The following is a 24,187-nucleotide window of genomic DNA, read 5'->3' as shown; positions in this document are numbered from 1 at the left end:
TGGAAATGCAACTTTTGTCACATTTCTTTCAAAAGCACATATTATCGTGTGAAATCACATTTGTTGGCTTTACCGGGTTGTGGGATTGGAGCTTGTAAAGCTGTTTCTTTACAAAAGAGAAAAGAATTGGAAAAGGAGTCCAATGTTAGTATGGAACATGTGGCTTCAAAATCAAGAAAACCTAAGAATGAAGACCCCCTTCCATTTTTAAGGAAAGCCACCACCAAATTTCCATTTGAGAGTTCTACTTCTACTGGGGGACAAGCATCAAAAAGAAGAGCACTTGGTCCAATGGACAAGATTTTCCAAAAAGAGAGACGAGAAGAGCTTGATCTCACAATTGCCTTCTTCCTCTATCAAAACTTCATATCATTTAATGTTGCACGCTCACCACTATTTATTGAGATGTGCCGAGCTCTAACTTAAGGGGCTCCAGCACGGTATGTGCCTCCTGGGTTAGAAAAGCTGAGAACCACATTATTGACGAAGGCAAAAAAAGAGGTGCAAAAAATGCTTGATCCTATTGTAGCATCATGGCCAACATCTGGGGTTAGCATTGTTTCTGATGGATGGACAGATCCAGCATGACACCCAATCATCAACTTCATGGTGTCTTCCTTGAGTGGTCTAGTTTTCATGAAAGCAGTGGATACACTTGGCGAATACAAGGATGCACAATTTATTGGTGAGTTATTTATTAAAGTTATTGAAGATGTAGGTGTTGATTCTTGTGTGCAAATCATTACAAATAATGCACCTGTTTGCAAGGCTGATGGCATGATTGTGGAAGCTAAATATCCACAAGTGTTTTGGACACCTTGCATTGTCCATTCATTGAACTTAGCACTGAAATCCATTGCTTCTGATGTGCTTTGGATTGGAAGCATTATTGAGAATGCAAGATATATCCGTAACTTTGTGCAAAATCATACAAATGCCCTCACTATCTACGAGGAGTACACCAATCTATCATTGTTGAAGATTGCTGATACATGGTTTGCATCTTCATTCATGATGTTGAACAGGTCGAGGGAGGTCAAGACCGCTCTTGGGTCCATGGTTATTTCTGAGTTTTGGTCCTTTTGGAGAAAGACAGATCAGGTAGCCTCAAAAAGAGTGAAGGACACAGTGCTAGATGATGCTTGGTGGGAGAGGGTAGATCTAATTATTTGGATCATGGACCCTGTCATTTATTTGCTTCGATTTGCAGATATAGACAAACCCATCCTAGGAGAGGTTTATGAGGGATGGGATTCCATGATTGAGTCTGTGAGGAGCATTATTCTACAGAGTGAGTGCCTCGAGTATGAGACATCACCAGAGGCCTTCTGTGATACCATACATGATATTCTTGTCAGCAGATGGGACAAGAATTGTACACCTTTACATTGTTTGGCTAACTCATTGAACCCCAAATGCTACAGCCATGAGTGGCTGAATGGTGGACCTTCCCGCAGATTCCCTCCTCACATGGATGGTGAAATATCATAGGGGAGGAAAGAGGCATTCACGCAGATTTTTCAGGATAGTGCATTGCTTGCTGAGGTGGAGGATGCCTTTGCAGAGTTTTCCACTGGCAGTGGTCGATTTGGAGGTTATGATGTGATTAGAGACAGGGGGGCTAAGAAGGCCTATTCTTGGTGGGCAAATCATGGGGCAACAAGCCCTCCTCTTCAGCAGTTAGCCATGAGGCTCCTCTCTCAGGTGACTTCATCCACTTGTTGCGAGAGGAATTGGAGCACATATGGGAATTTGTATAGTGTGAAGAAGAGCAGGCTTGAGCAGTCCAGGGTAGAGACAATGGTGTATGTGCACACCAACCTTCGTCTTATTTACAGGCAGAGGGAAGAGTGGTTGAGGGGAAAGACAAAGATGTGGGATGTCTTTCCTGATGATATGGGTCTGGACACCAGTTGAGTTGGCATTGGCCAACATGGATCTCAATGATCCAGTGCTAGAGCCTGTTAGATTTGATGACTTAGAGGGGTCAACCTCCACACCAACAGATGCAGAGGCGACTATGGATACAGGGGACGAGGAGGATGCAGAGGAGAACAGTGGGGACCATGATGATGAGGACATTGATGCTGATTGATGCCTTGAGGCTTGTATACCTGTAGTTGTTTTATATTTTCTATTTCTATTTGCCATTGGCATTGCACCAGCACTACCTATGTAACACATTTTGATTTGATGACTTAATGAGAAAACTACAGTTGTCAGTGTGTTTATCTTACTATATTGTAGTTGTAAGTTGTCTTTCAGTTATGAATTATGAATCATGATTTAATAGATTTATGTGACCAGTACCATTGACATGTATTTGAATTTTGTATGTACTATGCATGCTAATAGCTATAGATGAAGATCTATGTTTGAAATCAATAAATTTGTATCATTAATTAAAATTTGTGTAAGAAATATCTAATTTTTAATATATATATATATATATATATATATATATATATATCGATGTTGCAGGAAACGTGGGGGGGGGCCGTTTCCGGCTGGAAACCGGTACGAAACGCGGAAACGCGTTTGGTACGGCCAGGAAACGCGTTTCCGGCCGTACTGCCACGTTTCCCGAAACGGAAACGTGGCAGTACGGCCGGAAACGCGTTTCCCGGCCGTACAAGCCACGTTTCCCAGTTGTAATGTGTGTGTGTGTGTGTGTGTGTTTTTTTTTTTTTAATTTGTTTTTAATTTTTTTTTAGGTTTCCAGTAAATTCTAGAAGCCTATTCTAAACTTATAAAAGAGAAGTTTGTCTCATTCTCTCATCACACTATTTAGCAAGTCGTTTCTCTTGGAGACTGGCAGTTGTTTCAGCTAGGGTGTTTTGAGCAGTGAGCAAAGTAGATTTCAGTAGCAAGAGAAAGAGATTTCAGCAGCAAGAGAAAGAGATTTCAGCAGGAGATTTCAGTAGCAGCAGATTTGGCTCAGCTACAGCCATATTTCTCTTCTCTTTTCTGGCATTTCGGGGTAGTTTCAGCCACAGAAAATTAATTTGGGTAAGCCACATTCATTTTGTTAGTTTTTTCTTACTATTTCTTCAATTTTTCTAGGGTTTATGCAGCCAAAAATATGAAAAACGTTTTTTATTTATAGATTTGTTTTTTAAATTTATTTTTGCAGCAGATTTGGCTCAGCTACAACCATATTTCTCCTCTTTTCTGGCATTTTAGGGTAGTTTCAGCCACAGAAAATTAATTTGGGTAAGCCACATTCATTTCTTAGTTTTTTCTTACTATTTCTTCAATTTTTCTAGGGTTTATACAGCCAAAAATATGAAAAACGTTTTTATTATTTAACTTTTTTATTTACAGATTTGTTTTTTTAATTTATTTTTGCAGCAATGGCTTCCAGCCAAAGTGCAGCTGCAAGTTCAAGCCCTAGGGCCAACCCAAGGGCTGAATATTATCCTCTTTGGAGGCATGTGATGAAGCTTCAAAGATGTGGAGGTGGTGGCTCATGGGAATGGCGATGCAATCTTTGCAATAATACGTACAAGGGCTCTTACCCAAGAGTGAAGGCACATCTATTGCATGGAGGAGGACAGGGGATTTCAGGTTGCACAAAAACATCAGATCCGTTGGCAAGGAGGGCATATCAAAGAGAGCAAGATGAGGCAGATGGTACTAAGAGAAGGCATGATGACCTTACTCAAGCTCCATCTAACATTGAGCCAAGGATTGTAGCTGAAGCAAGAAAGAGGAGAGCTGGTCACACTCAACAACATGAACAACCAGCACCCAAAAATACCAGAGGCCCAGGGGCATCCCCTTCAGTTCAGGATAGCAGAATTGCTAGATTGGTGAATGTGCAAGCAAGAGAAGAAACTGATTCCAAAGTGGCTAGGTGCATTTATGCATGTGGTATCCCATTCAATGTTGTTCGCTCTCTTTACTGGCAAGATATGGTAAGGGCAGTTAACAAAGCTCCTCAAGGGTACAAGGGGCCCAACTATGAGAAAATCAGAACCCAGCTTCTCAAAAATGAGAAGGACCTTGTGGAAGACATTTTAGCTCCAATTCGTTCTTCCTGGAGTAGCTCTGGGGTTACCATAGTCTCAGATGGTTGGACAGATATAAGGCGCAGACCATTGATAAATATCATTGCCAGTTCCCCCAAAGGAGCAATGTTTATCAAGGCAGAAGACTGCTCAGGAAAGGTGAAAGATGCACAGTACATTGCTGATGTTATTATAAAAGCTATTGAACAAATAGGGCCTAACAAGGTGGTGCAAGTTATCACGGATAATGCACCGGTTTGCAAAGCTGCAGGTTTAATTATTGAGGGGAGGTATGACCACATCTTTTGGACACCATGCATTGTCCATAATCTGAATTTGATCTTAGAGGAGATCGACAACAAAGTTTCCTGGATAAAGGAACTCACAGGGGAAGCAAGGGAGATTATCAAATTCATCACCAACCACCACCAGTCTCAGGCCATATTTCGAGAGTACTCCAAATTGGAGTTGTTAAAAGTTGCTGAGACAAGATATGCCTCAAACTTCGTGATGTTGCGCCGCCTTGTTGAGGTTAAGCATGCATTAGTTTCTATGGTGGTGAGTCAACTTTGGATTGAGTGGAGACAAGCAGATTCAGAGCGGGGATCTATGGTGCGTAGATTGTGCCTTGATGAGGATTAGTGGAGCAAGGTAGATTTCTTGCTAAAGTTCACAACCCTTGCATTTGAGCTTCTCCGGAGTGCTGACACTGACCAACCTTTCTTGGGAGAGGTATATGATGGCATGGATTCCATGGTTGAGAAAACTATGGAAATCATTTCGCAGGAGTCCCCACAACTTTTGTTTGTTGATGATCATTTTGCTGGTTTGATCAAGAAAATCATTGTTGATAGGTGGAACAATTTCAATACTCCATTGCACACTTTAGCACATGCTTTGAACCCCAAATTTTATGATGAGGAGCTTATTGCTAAAAACAATGGGAAGAGGAAGGCACCCCATAAGGATAGAGAGGTGGCTACTGGGGTGAAAAAAGCCCTTATGAGAATGTTTCCTTCTCATCTACATAGGGAGGTAAAGGAGGAATTTGCCAGTTTTGCTGCAGGAATAGATGATTATGCAGATATATCAGCTTTGGAGGAGAGAAGCACCATGAATCTAGTTAGGTGGTGGATTTGTCATGGAGCAAATGGTGTACATTTGCAAAACCTTGCCATTCGTATTCTTTCACAAGTGACAAGCTCTTCATCAGCAGAAAGGAATTAGAGCACTTATGGTTTTATTCATTTTGTGAAGCGCAATAGGTTGGGCTCACAGAAAGCAGAGGATCTTGTTTATGTGCACTCCAACCTTCGCCTTGCATCTCCTAGGGGTCCAGAATACAACAGTGGTCCTTCTAAAGAATGGGATGTGGATGCAGAAAATCCTGATTTGGATCTCTCTCTTGCTGCCCTGAATATTGAGGCCGAATCTGGAAGTGGAATTGGTGCATCATCTTCTTCAGCACTACCATCCACTGTTGAGCATTGTGCTGCTTCTATTTTTTATGAGGATTGTTATGATGAGGATTAGTCTTTTGTGACTTGTCTCTATAGTTCTTGCAGCCTTATAGTCTTTATTGTACTTGCAGCCTCATATACTAATATAAATAAACGCTGATTTTGAGATTTTGCCCTTGGATATATAATAAAGGTTGCTTTTGGATTTTCCTATATTTTTATTTTCATTATGTGATCATTCATGACTCATGAGTAAATGTGATGTAAATTTAATCTTAATGTTTAAATGTAATAAATTATAATGTATCATTAATGCTTTATGATTGCACATATATATAATAATAATTTTTAAATATTTTTAATATATATATATATATATATTTGCGTTTCCCCGTTTCCAAAATTTGGGGAGGTCGCGTTTCGTATTGCTTCCCGTTTCGGAAACTCGTTTCCGTTTCCTCGTTTCGTGCAACTTAGATATATATATATATATATATATATATATATTTTTTTTTTTAATAAAATGATATATAACGAATCCTGCGTGTCCTATTCCGGGGGTCAACGTGTCCGAATCCGACACTACGAATCCCGAATCCCCGTGTCAGGTGATTTTGCTGAGGTCGTACTCTGCAATTCAGACTGAGGTTTAGCCTTGAATTAATTTTGGCCTTTGAAGTCTCTCGGCCTATCAATATTTGACAGACTACTTCGACTTTTGTGTGGATGAACCAAGGCTTAGGGCTTTGGACTTCTGAAATTCGGTCTTAAGGCCCTTTAAATTGAAATTTGGTCTTGAGGGTCTGAAATTTGATTATGAAATTAGGTCCCCAGGCTCTTGAAATTGTTAAATTATGCAACTAGGGTCAAATTCCACTTTGAACAACTCATTTAATGGAGATAATTATTGCATTAAATTTCTCTTTTCGAAAGGACCGAAATCGACCTAAAGATCACTCAATTCGGACAAGGAGAAGTGTGTTTTTGAATTAAAGCCCACACATGTGCAAATTGTCAAGGTCGAATTCAACATCATGTAGGCTCATGAAGCCTAAACGACATGTCTTTTTACCCTCATCGATTCATATAAATACAAAAGACCTCAAACCTCATTTGGCACTTCATCACCTCACATCACATCTTCTCTCTCCTATTCCTATTGGTTCATATAGCTCAGATTGGAAGGATTTCTGTCTCATTCGAAGGACAGGTGGCTGTTTTTGATTGGGCCGAGTTGTAGGAAAATTGCAGGTCTGTTGCAAGGCATTGACCAAGGTGAAATTGAAATCATTTGACTTCAGTTTTGGGTGAAAACATTTGGATTTTATAGGCCACATTGAAGGACACACAAATCAAGGAATTCTGAGCAGTTTGCCTGACGTTGACTTTCTGGTTGACTGCAGAGAATTGCAGATTGTGATAGTGTACTTTCTCTCTCTTTTGACTGTGTTTGACTGAAGTTTTGAGGACTATTTTGGGCATATTTTGAGCATTTGAGGTTGAGTTTGACTGAGGTAGACCGAGCTCCTAAAGGATTGTGTTGACTGTTGACTATAGACTGGTTAGGGTTGACTGTGCTGCTGTTGACTTGGGCAGATTACAAGAAGATCAGATTTGACCATTGTTGACTTCATCTCTTTGTCTCTGGTTTGGATAGTTGTTTTGATATTGGATATTGGCTAGTCAAAGTTTGACTTTGACTCTTGGATGATGTACTCTCTCTGCTGAACATTTGAAGACAATCTAATAGAAGAAGATTTGCAAGGGTTTTTCCTTGGTCATTGACCAAATATTGTGTCTCTTGTCTCTTGGCTGTCTCTCATTGTGTTGAGAATTCAATAGGGCAATGTATATGTTAATTCTCTTCACTTGATAATTGTTTGTGTTAGCATTTTACTTATTAGCATTGATCTTTCTTATTCCAATATGCAATACATCAAACAACTACCAAAACAGTAAGAACAATGATGCAATATATAGGCTGCAAGCTAGGGCCAAAACCCCTCCTCTCGAGGGGTAAACCCGTAAATCTCTTCTTATCTTTTAAATCTTTCAATTGACGAATACCATGACCTAGACTCAGACAAATATTCTCCAAGATCAAGTCTTCCTTGTCCTCTGGCTGAAATATCTTTGACCTCACAGTGGATCCAAAATTCTGCTCCCCAGCAACTGTTGCTGCTCCTCTAGGAGACTTCGATCTCCCTCTAACTACCTTCCCCTTGACCTTGCTTGCCTTGACTTGAGTCCTAGGGCTAGTAAGATGCCCTAAGAGACCTACCACTGCCTTCCTTCTCTCTTGCTTCAAAAATTGAACCTCAGACTATCCCAACGCGAAAACCCTAACTTCGCACTTCCAGAAGAATGTAGAGAGACCCAAAGACTTAGAATTTCTTCGCACTTCCTTCTTCAACCTCTTTCTTCTGCCTTCTTCACATAAGAGATGAGTGAATGAATTATCCAATTGGATTACGAGTTCCTCTTATATATAGGCTTCTTCAAGGGTGAACGTGGCACTTCATGTAGGCCGACTTGACAACTCATTAGGCCAACTTGATCTTGGAGGTATTTTGACACTCTTAAGACAAAATGAATTTTCTTTTACAATTTACAATGTGCCCATAGGGTCTTCCATATATGACAATGAATCTTATACCTAGGACAAACCCTAGAAGCACTCAATGGGTGCTTGACCTATAAAATAAAGAACTTGAGCATGAAACCCATGCTCCAATAATAATAATAATTTCTTTTTCATTTTATGTATACAAGAATACATTTCATACTAATGAAAACTGAACCTAGTTACACATTTTGTAACACATTGTGCATTTGTCTAATTGTTCTATCTACTATTGCTCTATGAAGCATAAAACTTCTGGAGAGACAGAAATATATATAGAAATATTTTATTAATAGGATGAATTACAGATGATGATTGTTTACAATGGGTTGCCTGGCTTATATACCGCCATGGGCACCCTTTGGGAAAGGGCATGATCTTATGATCATGCCCTTTCGTCTAATTAAAATTAAAATTAAATAATAACCCTAAAATTAACTAATTTTTTACAGAACATTGCCTTCCTCTCGAAAGAATGCTTTGTCCTCAAAGCATAAGTAACAACGGATGTTGCTGAAGAATGATTCATTCTCCCAAGAAACGTCTTCTTCGGGAAGTCCTTCCACTTGATCAGATATTCCAAGATGATCAAGGTCCCACACTTTAATGGGTCTTGGATTAATCTCTCAATTTCCGTTTTTTGGAGATGTGGATATTGGTATGGCTTGATGTTGATGGGGTCTGACCCTGACTTGACTTCTATTGTATGCTCAATTCCCCTATTAGGCGACATCTTCATAGGTAGGTCTTGAAATACTTTTTCATGCTTCCGAATCATATCTTGTATCTCTGGTGACTCTTCTCTGGTCATATTTGCAGATAACACTTCTAATTGGTGACATTGTACTACATAAGCAGGTGCTCCTTTTCGACTCAACTTCATCATCTGAGATGATGATACAACTTGATTTTCTGGTGCCTGGAATCCGTGTAGTTTGTACTTCTGACCTCCCCATTTGAATTTTATAAATTGTACTTGATGGTTGGCAGCATAAGTACCTAAAGTTCGTAGCCATTGGATACCTAAGACTACATCTACTCCTCCTAATGGTACCATGAAAAACGGAGACTCTAAATTAAAGTGTTGAATCTGCAAATTGACCTTATGGCATTTCCCCACCTTTTCAATCTTCTTACCATTAGCTACCATCACTTTCATGTTTGGTAAGGGAAATGAAAAGATATTGAGTCTCTTTGCCACGATTGCATCTAAAAAATTGTGTGTGCTTCTAGAGTCGATGAGAACCACTACGTTGTTCTTCTTTATGTGTCCCTTTAACTTTAAGGTCTGGGGTTGTGATATACCTGTCATGGCTGATAATGACACTTGCGGAATACTCTCGTCATCTAATTCTGGTGAGAATTCTGGGGCATCTTCTATTTCTTCTATGTCAGAACCTTCACTGTTTGAATCATGGGTTGCTTCACAATTATATAGGTTTTTTTGTTCTTTTCCTTTAGCACATCTATGTTTGGGGTCCCACTTCTCACCACAGCGTTTACATTTACCCTCTTTAATCCTTTGTATTTCCACATTAGATTTTTCATCTTCATGGCGATGTGGTGGAACATATCTTGTATTATTTGAATCCACATATTGGGGTATCCTTCATCTTGAATATGTTTTTTCTGCTTTTGACCAAAATATTGGTTCGGATTTCTTTTCGGCTGTTTTTGCTTTTTGTCTTGCTACTTCTATTGATGTAATGTCATGCATCTCAAGTTCTGCTTGTAAATGGGTTTTGAGTCCTGAGATGTATGATTGAACCAGACGAGATTTTGATAATCCAGGTACTCGTGTTACTAAGGTCTCCCATTCTTGTGTGTATTCGTCCACACTTCCTTTTTGTCGTAACTTGATGAGTTTTGAAAAAAACTCTTCTTCTCTTACACCTTGGAATCTTTTAAAGAAGGCATCTTTAAATTTTCTCCAGCTAATGACGTGTGTTGTTTTTTTCCACCACATATACCAGTTATATGCTTCTCCTTCCATTTTCATGGATGCATGCCTGAGCTTTTCGTCATCGTCATTGATGTCATATATCTCAAAGTATTCTTTTGCTTTATTTATCCATGCAACATTGTTTTTTTCGTTTCCATCGAATTTAGGCATCTCGACTTTTGCCCTTCGCTGGTATGTTGCTAATGGTTGAGCAAAAAAAGGGTGTTGATTGGTAAAGTTATCCCAGAGTTGCTTGTTTGTAAATGCTGTGTTACTCACTTCTTGGTGGGGTGTCGCTGATTTCCTTGGGGATTCAACTTTTTCATGAGAGTCTGTTGACTTTGTTGAATCTGATGAGATGTGTTCTTGATTCTCTTCATTTTCTTTTAGTAGTTGTTCGGGTGTACAATTCGACCTTTTACACAGAAGTTTCAGCATTGTTAAGGCATCTCTGATGTTTACTTCTGTTTGGACATGTTGATTTTCCATCTTTATTTCTATTCGATTTGTTGTATCGCGAAGATTTTTGATTTCGTTAGCTTGCTCCCCAAGCTTGATCTGGAATTCATTTAATCTTTTACTGACCTCATCGTGGTTGCTATTTATCTTATGCTCCGCGTCCAACAATTTTTTTTGGAAATCCGCCATTGTCATTGTCGACATTGAGCGGGTTTGCGGGGGCGTGTATTTACTTGCCAGCTAAAATATTTTTTCCCCTTTTTTTTTTAGCTAAAATAAATTTTATACATATAACTTTTAATTAATTAAAATAAATTTAATTAATTAAATTAACTTATATATATATATATATATAAAACTAACTTTTAATTAATTAAAATAAATTTAATTAATTAAATTAACTTATATATATATATATATATATGTATAACTTATAACTAAATTAAGTTATATATTATATAACTTATAATTAAATTATAATATATATTATATAACTTATATATATATCATATATATATTGTATATGTATGTGATACGGAGAGTCACGTACACCCGAAGGTCACGTCCGATGCTCCTATCGTGACCCGTATCTGCACAGAAATACCGTGGCCCTTCCTGTCCGATTGTGGCCACGAGATTCTTGTTTACCAGCAACAACGATTGCAGTGTTTTCCACGGTGGCAGTTGTTAAATCGCGGATGTCTTTGTTGTTTTGTATGCTAATTCACTCACGCAGACGGAAGTAGACAGCGGATCCTTGGTGACCCGATGCCCCCACACACAGGCTACCTACGTCCAGAAAAAAGGACTGCTACGAATCCGATTTTGTCAATATATATATATATTTATATTTTCCACTGCCGCTGGGGAACGCACGTTTATTCAGTCAATTGTTGTGCACAGCGAGATGCAGCTGGACTGAGCGGACTGCCTAAGAACCGAACCGCTCTGATACCAGGTGAAGCATAAAACTTCTGGAGAGACAGAAATATATATAGAAATATTTTATTAATAAGATGAATTACAGATGATGATTGTTTACAATGGGTTGCCTGGCTTATATACCGCCATGGGCACCCTTTGGGAAAGGGCATGATCTTATGATCGTGCCCTTTCATCTAATTAAAATTAAAATTAAATAATAACCCTAAAATTAACTAATTTTTTACATAACACTCTACTATCATTGGACAATTGAAGAAGAAAATGTGTTAAATTGGATGATATTAGATATTGCTGAAGTGATAGTTGTAGCATAGAACAAATTGATGAAAAAGTAACAGAAATAGACCCTGGGACTAGGACACAAATTACATAGTGCTTTGGTGACAAAAATTGAATATTAAAGGCTGTTGTGTTGTCAACCTCATTGCACACATCCTCAACATGAACAGGTGCATGCACTTCTAAGAAGTCATCCACTTTTTCAAATTTTAATCCCTCTTCTTTCTTCCCAACTGATAAGTGTGGCTTTAACGACTTAGGATGGTCTAACAATGTTGTTAAATTCTTTTGATATTCTTGCATGACTTGCAAAATTTATACCATGAGTTCCGGATTTGTCTTCATCTTTCTTGAGCCACTGATTACCCTTCAGGCCGATAAGATGCACAACTCTGATACCACTGTAATGCCCTTGACCCGCAAGGACTGCAATTACTATATTTTTCTTGACAAGTGGTTGATTGGTTTTATATGAAGTTTTTGTGTTTCACGACTGGTTTCACAAATTTAAGATACATGCAACACTTGAATTCCAAAGATAGAGAGAAAATAACAAGAATTCGAGATAGACACAACATTGGTGTTTTTATTATTTCAGTGAACCCACAGACTCATACATGCCTGGTATAGCTTTTGGTGATTGCTTGTGATGGCTTTTGAAGCTACCCACAGATTTGCATTCTCACAATGCTTCAGGCTTCAATCGTCCTATGTTAATTCATTGGATCACCAATGAATGGTTTAGGTCTGCAGATTGAAGACTGTTTCCTTGCCAACCATCTCGGTCACTTGGATACCACTATAAAATCTCAGATTGATTGTTGACTGCAATGTGTATGGGGTTTTCTTGTAGGTTGTGGGTTTGGTACCTTCCGTTTTATTTTTGGGTTTGTGTTGTTGAATGATTGGTTGCAATTTAATTTTTTTAATTTTATTTTATTGGCATGCATGAAAGGTTTGCTTCATCCATAGTAACACATTGCAGAACTAATAAATAAAACTGATAATTTTTATTGTCAGTAATGACTTGAAGAAAACGTTCCTATGATCGACCTTAGTGGGGTTACTAATTGCGATGAAGTTGACACCAATTTGGAGTTATTAGGACTGCTGGCCAACTTTGATTCTGAACGAACTAAGTATGTGCCCATGCAACATACCCCATTGATCCCTTGATAGTGGCCCCTTAGCTTGTCTCGTTTTCCACTGTATTGGCCAATATGATTTCCACGCTGACACCGTACAACACTGTAGTGATCCCCATAATGGTTGGTTTGATGAGGAGGAATTGATGTCGCACTCGACGTTTTTCACAATCACCTCCCTCTGAGTGTATGTATTCCTAAGTGACTTGGGTTTTGCGGTTTAGCTTCAGGTGACATGGATTCAACCCCTACAACCCGTGAGGCTTCACTCTACGTGACAATAGACTCGACAGTAGTCTGTACCTCCCTTCCTGGCCCCTGGGTTACCTTGTATAGCTCATGCCTGAGATGTCCTCAATCACTTTCAGGCTACTTTTAGGTGGTTGCTTAGCGGTTCTCTCCCTCGCATTGTTGACTTGCACCAATCAACTGGACTTTCTCCCACTCGCAGTCGGCCTTAGGAGATGATCAAATCACCTCTGCGTGACACTACAAGCACCGATCTCTACGTATATCCTCTTGCTAGGCGTGTGAATCTCTAGCTACCTATGGATCTCATGCCGCAGGCACGGTCCCAATCTTGTTCTCACCCACAATCACAACTACCCAATGATCTTGGTTTACAGTCTGAACTTGATCATCTTCCACAACTTGCAAATATTGTGGATCTGCGTTATGGACAAAGAATCCCGTGCCAAAAAAGTTTGATCTTCTGAATTGTTAACAGTTGAGCTGATTCATGATTAGTTCCTATGAGAGATTTGGGTGGCCCCTCCTCCTATTCGGCTAGGGTGGATGATCGTCCACTGAAATTGGATTTTTCTTTTGAGGGTTTTCGTCCCGAGGAAGAAAGAAGATGCTGAGCTTTCCAATCCTATCTCCGAAAAGACATACATAATCATAATGAGAGGGAAATCAATTCTCTCTCTTTTAATTTCCCATTCTCTAATTTCCCCCCGTTTTCCTCCAATTTTGAATTTCTTTCCATCTTAAAATAATAAAGTGACTTTTTAACAAAGTCTTTTTAAACCTAGAAAGTGATTAATTCGCCTCTATGATTTCTCTGGCCACTAAAAGTCACTTTTCATTATCCCATCATGTAGATTTTTTTATCTCGGTTCCAACGAGCTATTACACTAAGGTGTTCCCCCAAGGAAAAAGCTCCAAATAATACCTTTAGTGTAATTAATTAAAATATGCTCAATAATAACCCCCTTTTATGGGAATCATCAGAATGCAACAAAACCAAGAATATACTATGCATAATTGATCTTGATGATGAAATATGGAAAACGAACCTAGCTGAACCCCATAAAAATCTTCCAAACCCTTCGAGCTCACTAATGACATAATCTCACTCCTATGACTTGGCTAATACAAGCTCTGGAAATCCACTCTAACCGCATCATAAGGGAAATTAAAAATGGGGACATTACAAAAATGATTCTCCTATAGTTGCTTATCAACATGTTTAAATTGGTCATTCTATAGTGATGAGGTTGATGACATGGATGCTATTGATGACTTGTTTAGATCCTACCCTATATAAGTCTCACTTCTATACATTTTCCAATGGTTTCCTTCACCAGCGTCCGGAATTGTAGAGGTGTGGGAGTTATGGTGTTGCTGCTTGTAAACATAATAGTCTATACTATATAATATTATGCACATCCCTTTCACTTAGTAGTTCTTGAAAAAATTAGGCAATTAAGAAAAGGGCCAAATCACATTCCATCATTGGCGCCTGAACATTAGCAAATGCAATTTAGCTTTAGAAAATTTAAGTGTAATTATTTCAATTTGCAGTAAAGGTCCATGAAGGGTTTGTGAGACAAATGTTGGTCTCCATAACACTATGTTGCATGAGTTTGTGTACCTGGGGGTTGGGTTCTTCTTCGGTGAACCCAAACGAACCTGATTCATCTTAAACACACCTGGTTCGATGACGATGGGAAATGGGTTCTTTGGTTCGTTTTGAGAAGATGTACCTCGAAAACGGGTACGTGGGTCAAACAAACCCATCTATAATTAACTTAACCCGCGGCAATTTTGATGTGTGGCAGGGGAAGGGGAGGGGTGGGAAAGAGCCATTGCTCATTTTTGTGCCTTACAAACACTCATTTCAACCTTCATGACTTATTTCATCACTGAGCCGTCAAGACAAAATGACAGCATGAGCGCGTTCGACTGTGTTAGTGTGAATAGAGGGCTTGGACTTCTTCATGTAAAAGTTTAAACTTTAAAACAAATTTGTGAAATCTGTGAAATTTGTGAAACAAATAGAGGGCAGGCCTGCAGGCACTCTTATATATATATATAAGAGTGCCTGCAGGCCTGCCCTCTATTTGTTTCACAAATTTCACAGATTTCACAAATTTGTTTTAAAGTTTAAACTTTTACATGAAGAATTCCAAGCCCTCATTTTTTTTTTCAATATTTCAATTTTTTTATTTTTTTATTACTGTTCTAATTTAATAATTTCTCTTTCAGGTTGATAATCAAAATAAAAAATGGCTTCAAAGACAAATCCTGAATTTCCACTATGGAAATATGTGGAGAGGACAAAATCACCAAAGAGTGAAGGGGGAACAACCTTGATCAAATGCAATATTTGTCGGGGTGAATAGAAAGGGAGTTACACTATAGTCAAGGCCCATTTCGTGAAAATTCTTAGGCGGGGTGTTGAACTTTGTTCTGGAGACCCAAATGATCCCACTAAACTCCATACTGCACAAAGGAAGCAACAAAAGGCTAAAGGGAAGACAGGCAAAACAATCTCAAGGCTCTGCCGCATTGTTCAAGAGGAGGAGACCCAATTAGATGAGATCCAATCTGAAAATGATGTTGCAATTGGTGATGAGAATATTTCATCAAGGGCATCAAAAAGTTCAGCATTTCCATCATGTAAAAAGGCTAAAGTTGGTGGGCTTTATTACATGGTTGATGTCAAAAGTAGGGAGGGTGTTGATCTTGCAATAGCAAGATTTTTTCTTGAATGTGGCATTCTCTTCAATGCAGATTGTTCACCCTATTTTAAGCAAATGGTTTGTGCTATTAATGATGGACCTCCAAGGTATAAAGTGCTTGGTTATGAGAAGCGCCGAATTGTGTTGGTGGAAAAGGAGAAAACCTGTCTCGAGAAGACAATGACACCCTTGAAGGCATCTTTGAGTGTAAATGGATGCTCAATTGTCATGGATGGATGGATTGATTGTAAGATTTGTCCATTGATAAACATCATTGTCTCTTCCTCGTTTGGTCCTTATTTTCTCAGGGCCATTGATTATTCTAGTCAAGAAAAGAACACTATGTTCTTGAAAGACCAATTATGTGATGCCATTGTAGAGGTGGGGCCATCCAATGTTGCTCAAGTTATTACTGATGTAGCTCCAGTGTACAAAGCAGCAGGGACAATGGTTTAGAAAGAGTACAAATTAGTGACAAGTTTCAACTTTTAAGTTTGATTTATTTTATATTTAAATTACATGAATTACATTTTTAATTTTGATTACAATTTGAATTTACAAGTTTGGTTTGTTTTCTAATTTTTAACAATAAGCATTTATTAATATTTTAATTTTGTCCCTTGATGTACCCAAGCATATTTTTTGGACACCATGTGCAATGCATTCTTTGAATAATGCATTAAAGGACATTGGGAAAATTGAATGGATTCAAGCATTAATTGAAAATGGCCGCAAAATTAAAATGTTTATATGCAACCATCATCAATCACAAGCCATTTACCGCAAGCATGCCAAAATGGAGCTTCTTAAACCAACAAATTTCGGATTTGCAACTTACTACATTTTACTTAGGTGTATTGTGGAGATGAAAGAGGCTTTTATCTGCCACCGTTTTCAGTGACATGTCAGACCAGTGGAGGTTATCTATCTCAGATGCAACTTTGGAGGTGAAGAGGTTGATTTTGGACGATTATTTTTGGGTTGATGCCAAATTTGTTGTGGAATTTATAGAACCAATTTGTGATATGATCCGCTATGCAGACATAGATGCTCCATGTTTAAGTGAGATTTATGAGAACATGAACTCCATGTGAGAGGATCCAAACCATCACAGATAGGAATGATCCTATTTTATGACCACAATTGAAAGAGTTTATACATGGGTGGTGGAATACAAATTCATATATATATATATATATATATATATATATACCTCGACAAACCCACGTACCCTGTTTCAAAAAGTGACGTCTCTGTCATTGTCTCCGAATCCATGTTTCCTGGCAACATATCTCAAACATCTTTTTTCCTTGTATTTCTTTTTTATGATGAATATGTTAAAATACTTTCCTTTGTCAATAGGTTTTGTATATTTTACAACTATGTTGAAAACAACTACAAAACACTTTGGGATATACACGCTTGCATTCTATAAAGAGATTAGACTCATATTTCAGATTGAGAAGGTGAGTGAATATAAATTTATTCAAACATTTAGTATGCAATCCAAGTCACTACTATCTGGTTGTTTTCACAATGTTTGAGGTTGGGAAGGAGGGTGAACTTGATTTGAATAACTCCTGGACACCCATGTACAATATCTAAATGCTAAGATGACCCCAAACCAGGGTTGCGGGGGAGTGCCCCCCCTCATGAGCCCGCTCCCAATTCGCGCTCTCGGCAAAAAAAACGCTCCTTGGTTTTTCGGGAGCGTTTAGTATTTTTTGCAGTAATATTCCAAATGCAATTTTTTTTCAAAGAAAGAAATAAGTTTTGAGTGGGGCAACCTAATGATCAAGCTTATGGTCCTAGTATTGATATATGATTCATGGTAATGTTAAATTCTTAAAGTAAAATTGACATTCTCCTTAATCTTCATTTTCATCCTTCATTGTCAGTTTTACTTAAATTTTTAACATTACCATGAAATGACTCAGGATGTTTGAGAGTGGTTCCGACCTCATTGGATTTCATATGGAGAAAGTAGAATTTTATATTTCATTCAAAATCTAGCAGACTTATCAATTGTTCAGGATTTCAGTATTGGGGGGATTGCAATGTTTCCATTGGATTTTGTCATGTATTAGGGTATGGAACTCGTATTTAATCATGAGCACCAATCCCTCTATGTACCTTGATGTTAGTGACATTGGTTGTCAAACTCCTCTATCATGACCCTCCTAAAAATGTATGCATCACTCAAACAAAATCTTGACTTGACATGCTATGCTTTTTCTATCTTATTGTTAATGTTTAGAGGGTGACATTAATGACAAAGATCCCTATATAGATCCAAAGGTAATGACAAAGATACCTCTGGATATTAATGCTTAGAGGGTGATATTAATGACAAAGATCTTGATTTTCCAACAAGACTAAAAAATTAGACATTTCTCGTGGTGGCAAGAGGCCCAAGCATTAGCAATAGATAATAGATTTACTTGTCTTTTCTAGTTTCTAGTAGTTTTTATAACTATTGACTTTTTCATATTTATTATGATATTTTTTGTAAACAATATATAACAATTTAAGTTTGAAGTTTGAAGTTGGCAATTATAACTCATTAGTAATGAATTGTGAATATGATGCTTCGTGAAAGTTGAAAGTTGTTTCATTTCATTCCATTTTATAACATTTCATTTCAGGTTAGATATTATTTGTTGTAATGGTTACACTTGGCTTACAAGTACAACTTTAGTGATCAATGATGATAAATGTTATCTATTGAATTTTGAAAGCTTGAAACTTTAAGATTGATGAATCATGAGACTCAATATGTTGTATGTTACTATGTTACTAACTTGTGGACGTAGTTGATGAAGATTATAACTTCTAGATGATTGTTGTTATATCGTTCAATCTATGTTTTCTTATATCTAATTCATCATTCTACATGCTTTTGTTGACATATATATATATATATATATATAAAACGCTCCCAAACTGGGAGCTTCTGAAAATGTCGCTCCCGCTCCCGCACCCTGTTTTCGCTCCAGCTCCCAAGTAACCTTGCCCCAAACACTAGAAGAACAAGAGCAATAACCACAAGGATCAGACCTTTGAGATGTTGTGTTTCGTGATTTGTTGACTTGGAGGCTTTGCTTGTTGTAATGATGTTGCTGAAAAGACAATAGTTAAATCACTGGAAGCCCCAATCAAAACCTATCAGAGTCTTAGACAAAAGTTCAAAACCCATGTTTTGAGCTGCAACTTGTACAGATTCTGATTTAGATTTGGTATAATATGAAGAAAATGGATAGGATAAATGATCATATTGTCCAATCATCAATGCCCATTGTGAAAAATCAAAGATAGCCTGGAATGCCCCTGAAATCTGCTCTGGATGTTCCTGAGTTCTGCCTGGAATGTCTTGGGTAAGGCCAGCAAGTCCAGTTCCCAGTGAGGTCCCTAGTGGATTGGGGACATTCCTGAGGGGTTCCTTAGTCTTCAAAAGGCCAGAACAGCCGGTATGTGTCCCTATACAACATACATTAATATAAATTTCCATTTCTAGTACAAGTTAAATTCTGCTTCTACAACTTGAGCTTCTTTGAATGTTAGTATCATCATGGAAAATGGTCAAATTCAATGTTAATTTAATGGAATTCATACTAAATTCATTATATGTGACATAGATAGCAACAATTTCTTTCCTTTTCCTTTCCATAGATAAGTGATTTCATTTATCACATCTCAATGTGGTTTATACATATGATTCTTTAAAACAGGGTGGGTCTACAAAGTACCATATCAGCTCTAGATGGTTTCGAGATTTCAAGAATGACCGTGATCGTCGTGATCTTGTAAGTGATTTCAATCCTTTTGTTTTTCATAAGTTGTATTGGCCCAAAGCAGTGAATATGTTATACTTTGCTTACTGATGTAATTAGGAGCATTAGTGAACAGATCATTTGTAATAAATTGTATGAAATCATGGTAAGTGTTTTAAGAGTTAAATTTTGTACACAAACTACTTAGTATAATATATGATTTTTCTCCACACAACTACTTTAATATAAAAAATTATTTTTATAGAAAAATGAAATGTACTGATTTGGAATGGTAGTTGCTTGAATGCTTTAATCTGGTGTATGTAATCACATATGTTATGTTTGATTCTTCAATGAATCTCTACGCATTTAGGGATTTCAGTGATTTAACGGATAACCTTTAGATCTTAATTCTAAATATGATGTTATGGTCTTTCCCTCTTGTTCTATAATTATAGGTAACATGTGGATGTGCTGCGGGTGTTGCCGGTGCTTTCAGAGCTCCTGTAGGTGGTGTGCTGTTTGCACTTGAGGAAGTTACATCCTGGTAAACAAGCTTACCCTTTGTTGTGTTAACTCTTATGAATTATGAGCAGTTTTTTTTTTGGCTAACCCACGGGGGATTTGAACTGGTGACCTTTTCGCAAGTAGTCCTTAACAGTACATCCATTCACTCTCAATTCAAAGCCTCGTGGGCTTATGAATTATGAGCAGGTTGTTTGTATTGATAATTTTTCATTTTTCACACATGCGTAGTATTTTTGCTGTATCTTTTACTCTTCTGGCACAGTTTATGTTGAAAATATGGTATTATTATAATAAAATATATTCTATCCATCACTGGTTAAGCTCTCGTTCTTCCTGGATCCACATGGATCTGTAACCCGTACAGCTACAGCATGAATATTTATCAAATTATCTGTACAGGATATGGCTTGAATATTGCCCAGATCCCTACTGGATACAACTGTCAACAACTAAGGAATTAATCCATATAAAAAGTTAAGAAAAGGAGAACAAACAAAAGTATAAAATTAAAGAAACTTAACTATAAATAAAGTCCTTATGCCTTATTTGAAGTCAAGTTTGCAAGGTTTTAGTTATATTCAAACTTTTCAGTTATATTGAACGCTATTTTGAATTTTCTATATTACATGGTATTTGTTTTGAATATAATATTGGAATTTATTTTCATGTATATCATAGCCAAATATGTTGTATCCAATATTTTCTAGAAATCTGTCCTACCCATTTTGAAGTCCTAATTCGAGTTGATCTCTATATCATGGTAATTTATTTAGTATCCCAAAAAGCTCCTTTATACCACCCACACGGACACAATGGGGCCTTGCCATTCATAGCCCTTACAATCATTAGCCCAGTGCTATTCAGCTGTTGTGTGCCTGGGCTGCACTCACTGATATCCTTGGCATATCCCTCCTATTTATACATATATAATACAAGAAAGAAAGTGTGTAGAGTTAGCAAGAGAAGAAAATAGTCATTTCCTGCCAACCAAATGAGGGGAATGGCCCACTTGAATATTTGGATTGATATTACGATTAAGCAGTTCTTATATCTCGATTTCTCTATATTGTTTGAGGGATAATCTATCCATATCGTTTGAGAGAAAATCTATCTTGCAAGGGTTGAACTCTTCTCAGGGTTTTCTAGAAAGGAAAGAGAAAGGCATTTGAAAAAGAAAGAGATAAATAAAGCTTGGCATTGATCAAACTAAGGCTTCCTTGTTGTTCTTGGATAGATAGCCTTGATCAGAAGGCCCAGCTAGCACCATGCTGGAAACACATCCACCAATGTTGGATTGAAAGCCTTGTAGTCTGGTTAAGCCAAAAGCCTGGACTACTCTATCTATCTAAAGCCAGAACTACAGTTATTATATTGAAACTTTGAACTACCCTAAAGGCAGAACTACGGTGATGGTGTTAGCTGTAAGAAATTCCCCCCTGGGCTCTTATATCAGTGAAACTGAGCTGTCAGGCCTTTGGTGCAAATTTCCAATGATTTCCTTTTTCCCCCTGAAGGAATTGCCTAAGGAGCATCTCCGTTGTCCTGCTTCCTATTGCAGAAGGGATAATAGACATGCCCTTTGGTACAGGAAAGTGGCCTAGGATTACTGTGCTTGATTCAACTAACTCACTTAGAACGTGTTGGTCTCAAGTCTTATTGACAAGGAAACTCCTCAAACCAAGTGATGACTTGATTGCAAATAAACTTGATTCAGATACCTAAGAGGATGCTTGAATTGAAAAATAATTTCAAAATTCTTATGACAACCAAACAAGTATATTGTCCATGTACACAATATGGATTATTCAATCAATTAGGGTGTTTTTTTAATGTTCTAATAGTTCTATTGCAGCAAGGGAAAATCAAATCTTCAACATATTCTGTTACGTACGTGATCATTCAACACTATACCATGAAACCATGATACAAAAAATAATTTAGCAAGTGAGAACTATTTCACAATTTTAACTCTGCTGCTAATATTTGATAAATAATGTGCCCTGGAAAATATCAAAATCAAGACATCCAAAGGAAATTATGTTCATTCAATGATCCCACTTGTGAATTAGGAGAGTGTGGTGCTGATTTTCTCAGAGAAATACTCACCGTATATGCCGTTAGTGTTCAATGTAGCATATGAATGATAAATCTGTTAAGGTGTGTGTGTGCATGCTAATTACTAAATCATGTTCAATTGTTGATGTTTGTAGCTCAGGCAGGTATTTCTGCACATGCCTAAGTGTCAAGGTGTGTGGAAGTCACCTAATTACCGCTTAACCTTAGTAATTACTTTATTTATTAAAGTAATTTCTTTTTATAAGAAAATTGCGTTTAATCTAACGAAATGCAAAGGTTATTTGCATCAGTGAATTTAGATGAATCACAACCATTGATCTTTGGTGAAGTTGAGATTTAATCTGAACCGTCAATCACTTTGGAGATTAGGGTTGTTGATTTAGTTATAACTCAAACATATATAAAGAATGCCGGGCTAAGGGAGAATGCACATTGTTGAGCACAAGACACAGTGAGATAAGTGAAGATCTCAGTGATTGGACGGAAAAGGAAATTCACTCAAGTGTGCAGAGTTGCCAGAGAAAAAACAACAAGCAAGATACATAACATATATAAAGAACGCCGGGCTAAGGGAGAAGGCACATTGTTGAGCACAAGACACAGTGAGATAAGTGAAGATCTCAGTGATTGGACGGAAAAGGAAATTCACTCAAGTGTGCAGAGTTGCCAGAGGAAAAACAACAAGAGATTTGCAACACGGAGGAAACCTAATAGCAGAAAATCAAGGACTGGTTTTATCTATCCCACACGTGCAACAGAACTAGGTAGCAATGAGCTAGTGCAAGTACGACAGAAGTATAGCGTGTGGTAGGTGCGGCCGTATAGCAGATTGCCGGGATAGGTTTGCAGATTTGGGTTTTCTCAATGATTTTAGAGGGGTGTACAACATTACTGGTTCCGAAAGTTTCTTTAGTAAATTTCTGAATATTGCTGTAGCTTGTATTTTCTCAGTGGATAGATTTTCCCAGGTTGGGAAAGCCCTTGTAAGCTTGGAAAAATTTCTGAATGAACAGCTGAATTTTGAAAGACAAATTTTATGTATTTTGTGCAAATGAGGTTGGTTGTTTGAATTTTTACTTCTGCTGAAAATTAAATTTTTATTTACAAGTTCAAATCTCAGTAGTACATTTTGTTCAGCAAGTTAAAAATTAAATTAAAAATCAGCTAGGAATTTTTGTTGGGAAATAATTTGTAATTTACCTGGGTTAGAAAATTTAACATGGTATCGGAGCTGTTCTAAAGAGGAGGTCAATTTCTAAATTTGCACAACAAGAAACAATAGCAATTTCTTGTGGTTGCTGGAAGGGTTAAGTACACATCTATTTTATTTGTTTAAATCTAGAAATGGTGGCTACCAGTCTTTGGTTGGATGGGGTTTCTAACTTCCTACCTTGTAAAGCAATGGTTACCTTGTTGTTGAAGGATAATGATCTTTGGAAATCGTAGTTAAGGAGATTCAACCACCAAAAGATACAACACTGTAGGCAGCCCACGAGATTATTTGTTTAAATCTAGAAATGGTGGCTACCAGTCTTTGGTTGGATGGGGTTTCTAACTTCCTACCTTGTAAAGCAATGGTTACCTTGTTGTTGAAGGATAATGATCTTTGGAAATCGTAGTTAAGGAGATTCAGCCACCAAAAGATACAACACTGTAGGCAGCCCATGAGATTATTTGTTTAAATCTAGAAATGGTGGCTACCAGTCTTTGGTTGGATGGGGTTTCTAACTTCCTACCTTGTAAATCAATGGTTACCTTGTTGTTGAAGGATAATGATCTTTGGAAATCGTAGTTAAGGAGATTCAGCCACCAAAAGATACAACACTGTAGGCAGCCCATGAGAAGAAGGATATTAAAGCCCAGAGAGAGTCATCATGGATGCGGTGAAGGACCATTTGTTTCCTCACTTGGCAAAAAAGGAGACAATCAGAGGAATGTTCAAAGCTTTAGCGGATTTGTTTCAGAATGACAATGTGAATCAAAA

General features: G+C 37.6%; 1 protein-coding gene across 3 annotated transcripts in view; it reads left to right on the top strand.

The window, feature by feature from the left end:
- Window positions 1-24,187, top strand: part of CLC-D (chloride channel D) — a 386,191-nt gene that overhangs the window by 119,097 nt on the left and 242,907 nt on the right. For all 3 annotated transcript variants that reach the window (XR_016262549.1, XM_089439578.1, XM_089439577.1), the window contains 2 exons: window positions 19,558-19,632; window positions 20,058-20,146. Coding sequence is in view for 2 of the 3 variants with exons in the window: in XM_089439578.1 (XP_089295704.1) it covers window positions 19,558-19,632; window positions 20,058-20,146 (164 nt within the window). In the remaining variant the exon portion in view is untranslated. The remainder of the gene's footprint in view (window positions 1-19,557; window positions 19,633-20,057; window positions 20,147-24,187) is intronic.

Source organism: Pinus tabuliformis, chromosome 9, assembly GCF_031772625.1.
Source record: "Pinus tabuliformis cultivar Carrire ecotype Pingquan chromosome 9, CPIR1, whole genome shotgun sequence".
Classification (NCBI taxonomy): Eukaryota; Viridiplantae; Streptophyta; class Pinopsida; order Pinales; family Pinaceae; genus Pinus; species Pinus tabuliformis.
Note: the sequence above shows the minus strand (reverse complement) of the source record. Positions and strands in the feature narration are given on the sequence as shown.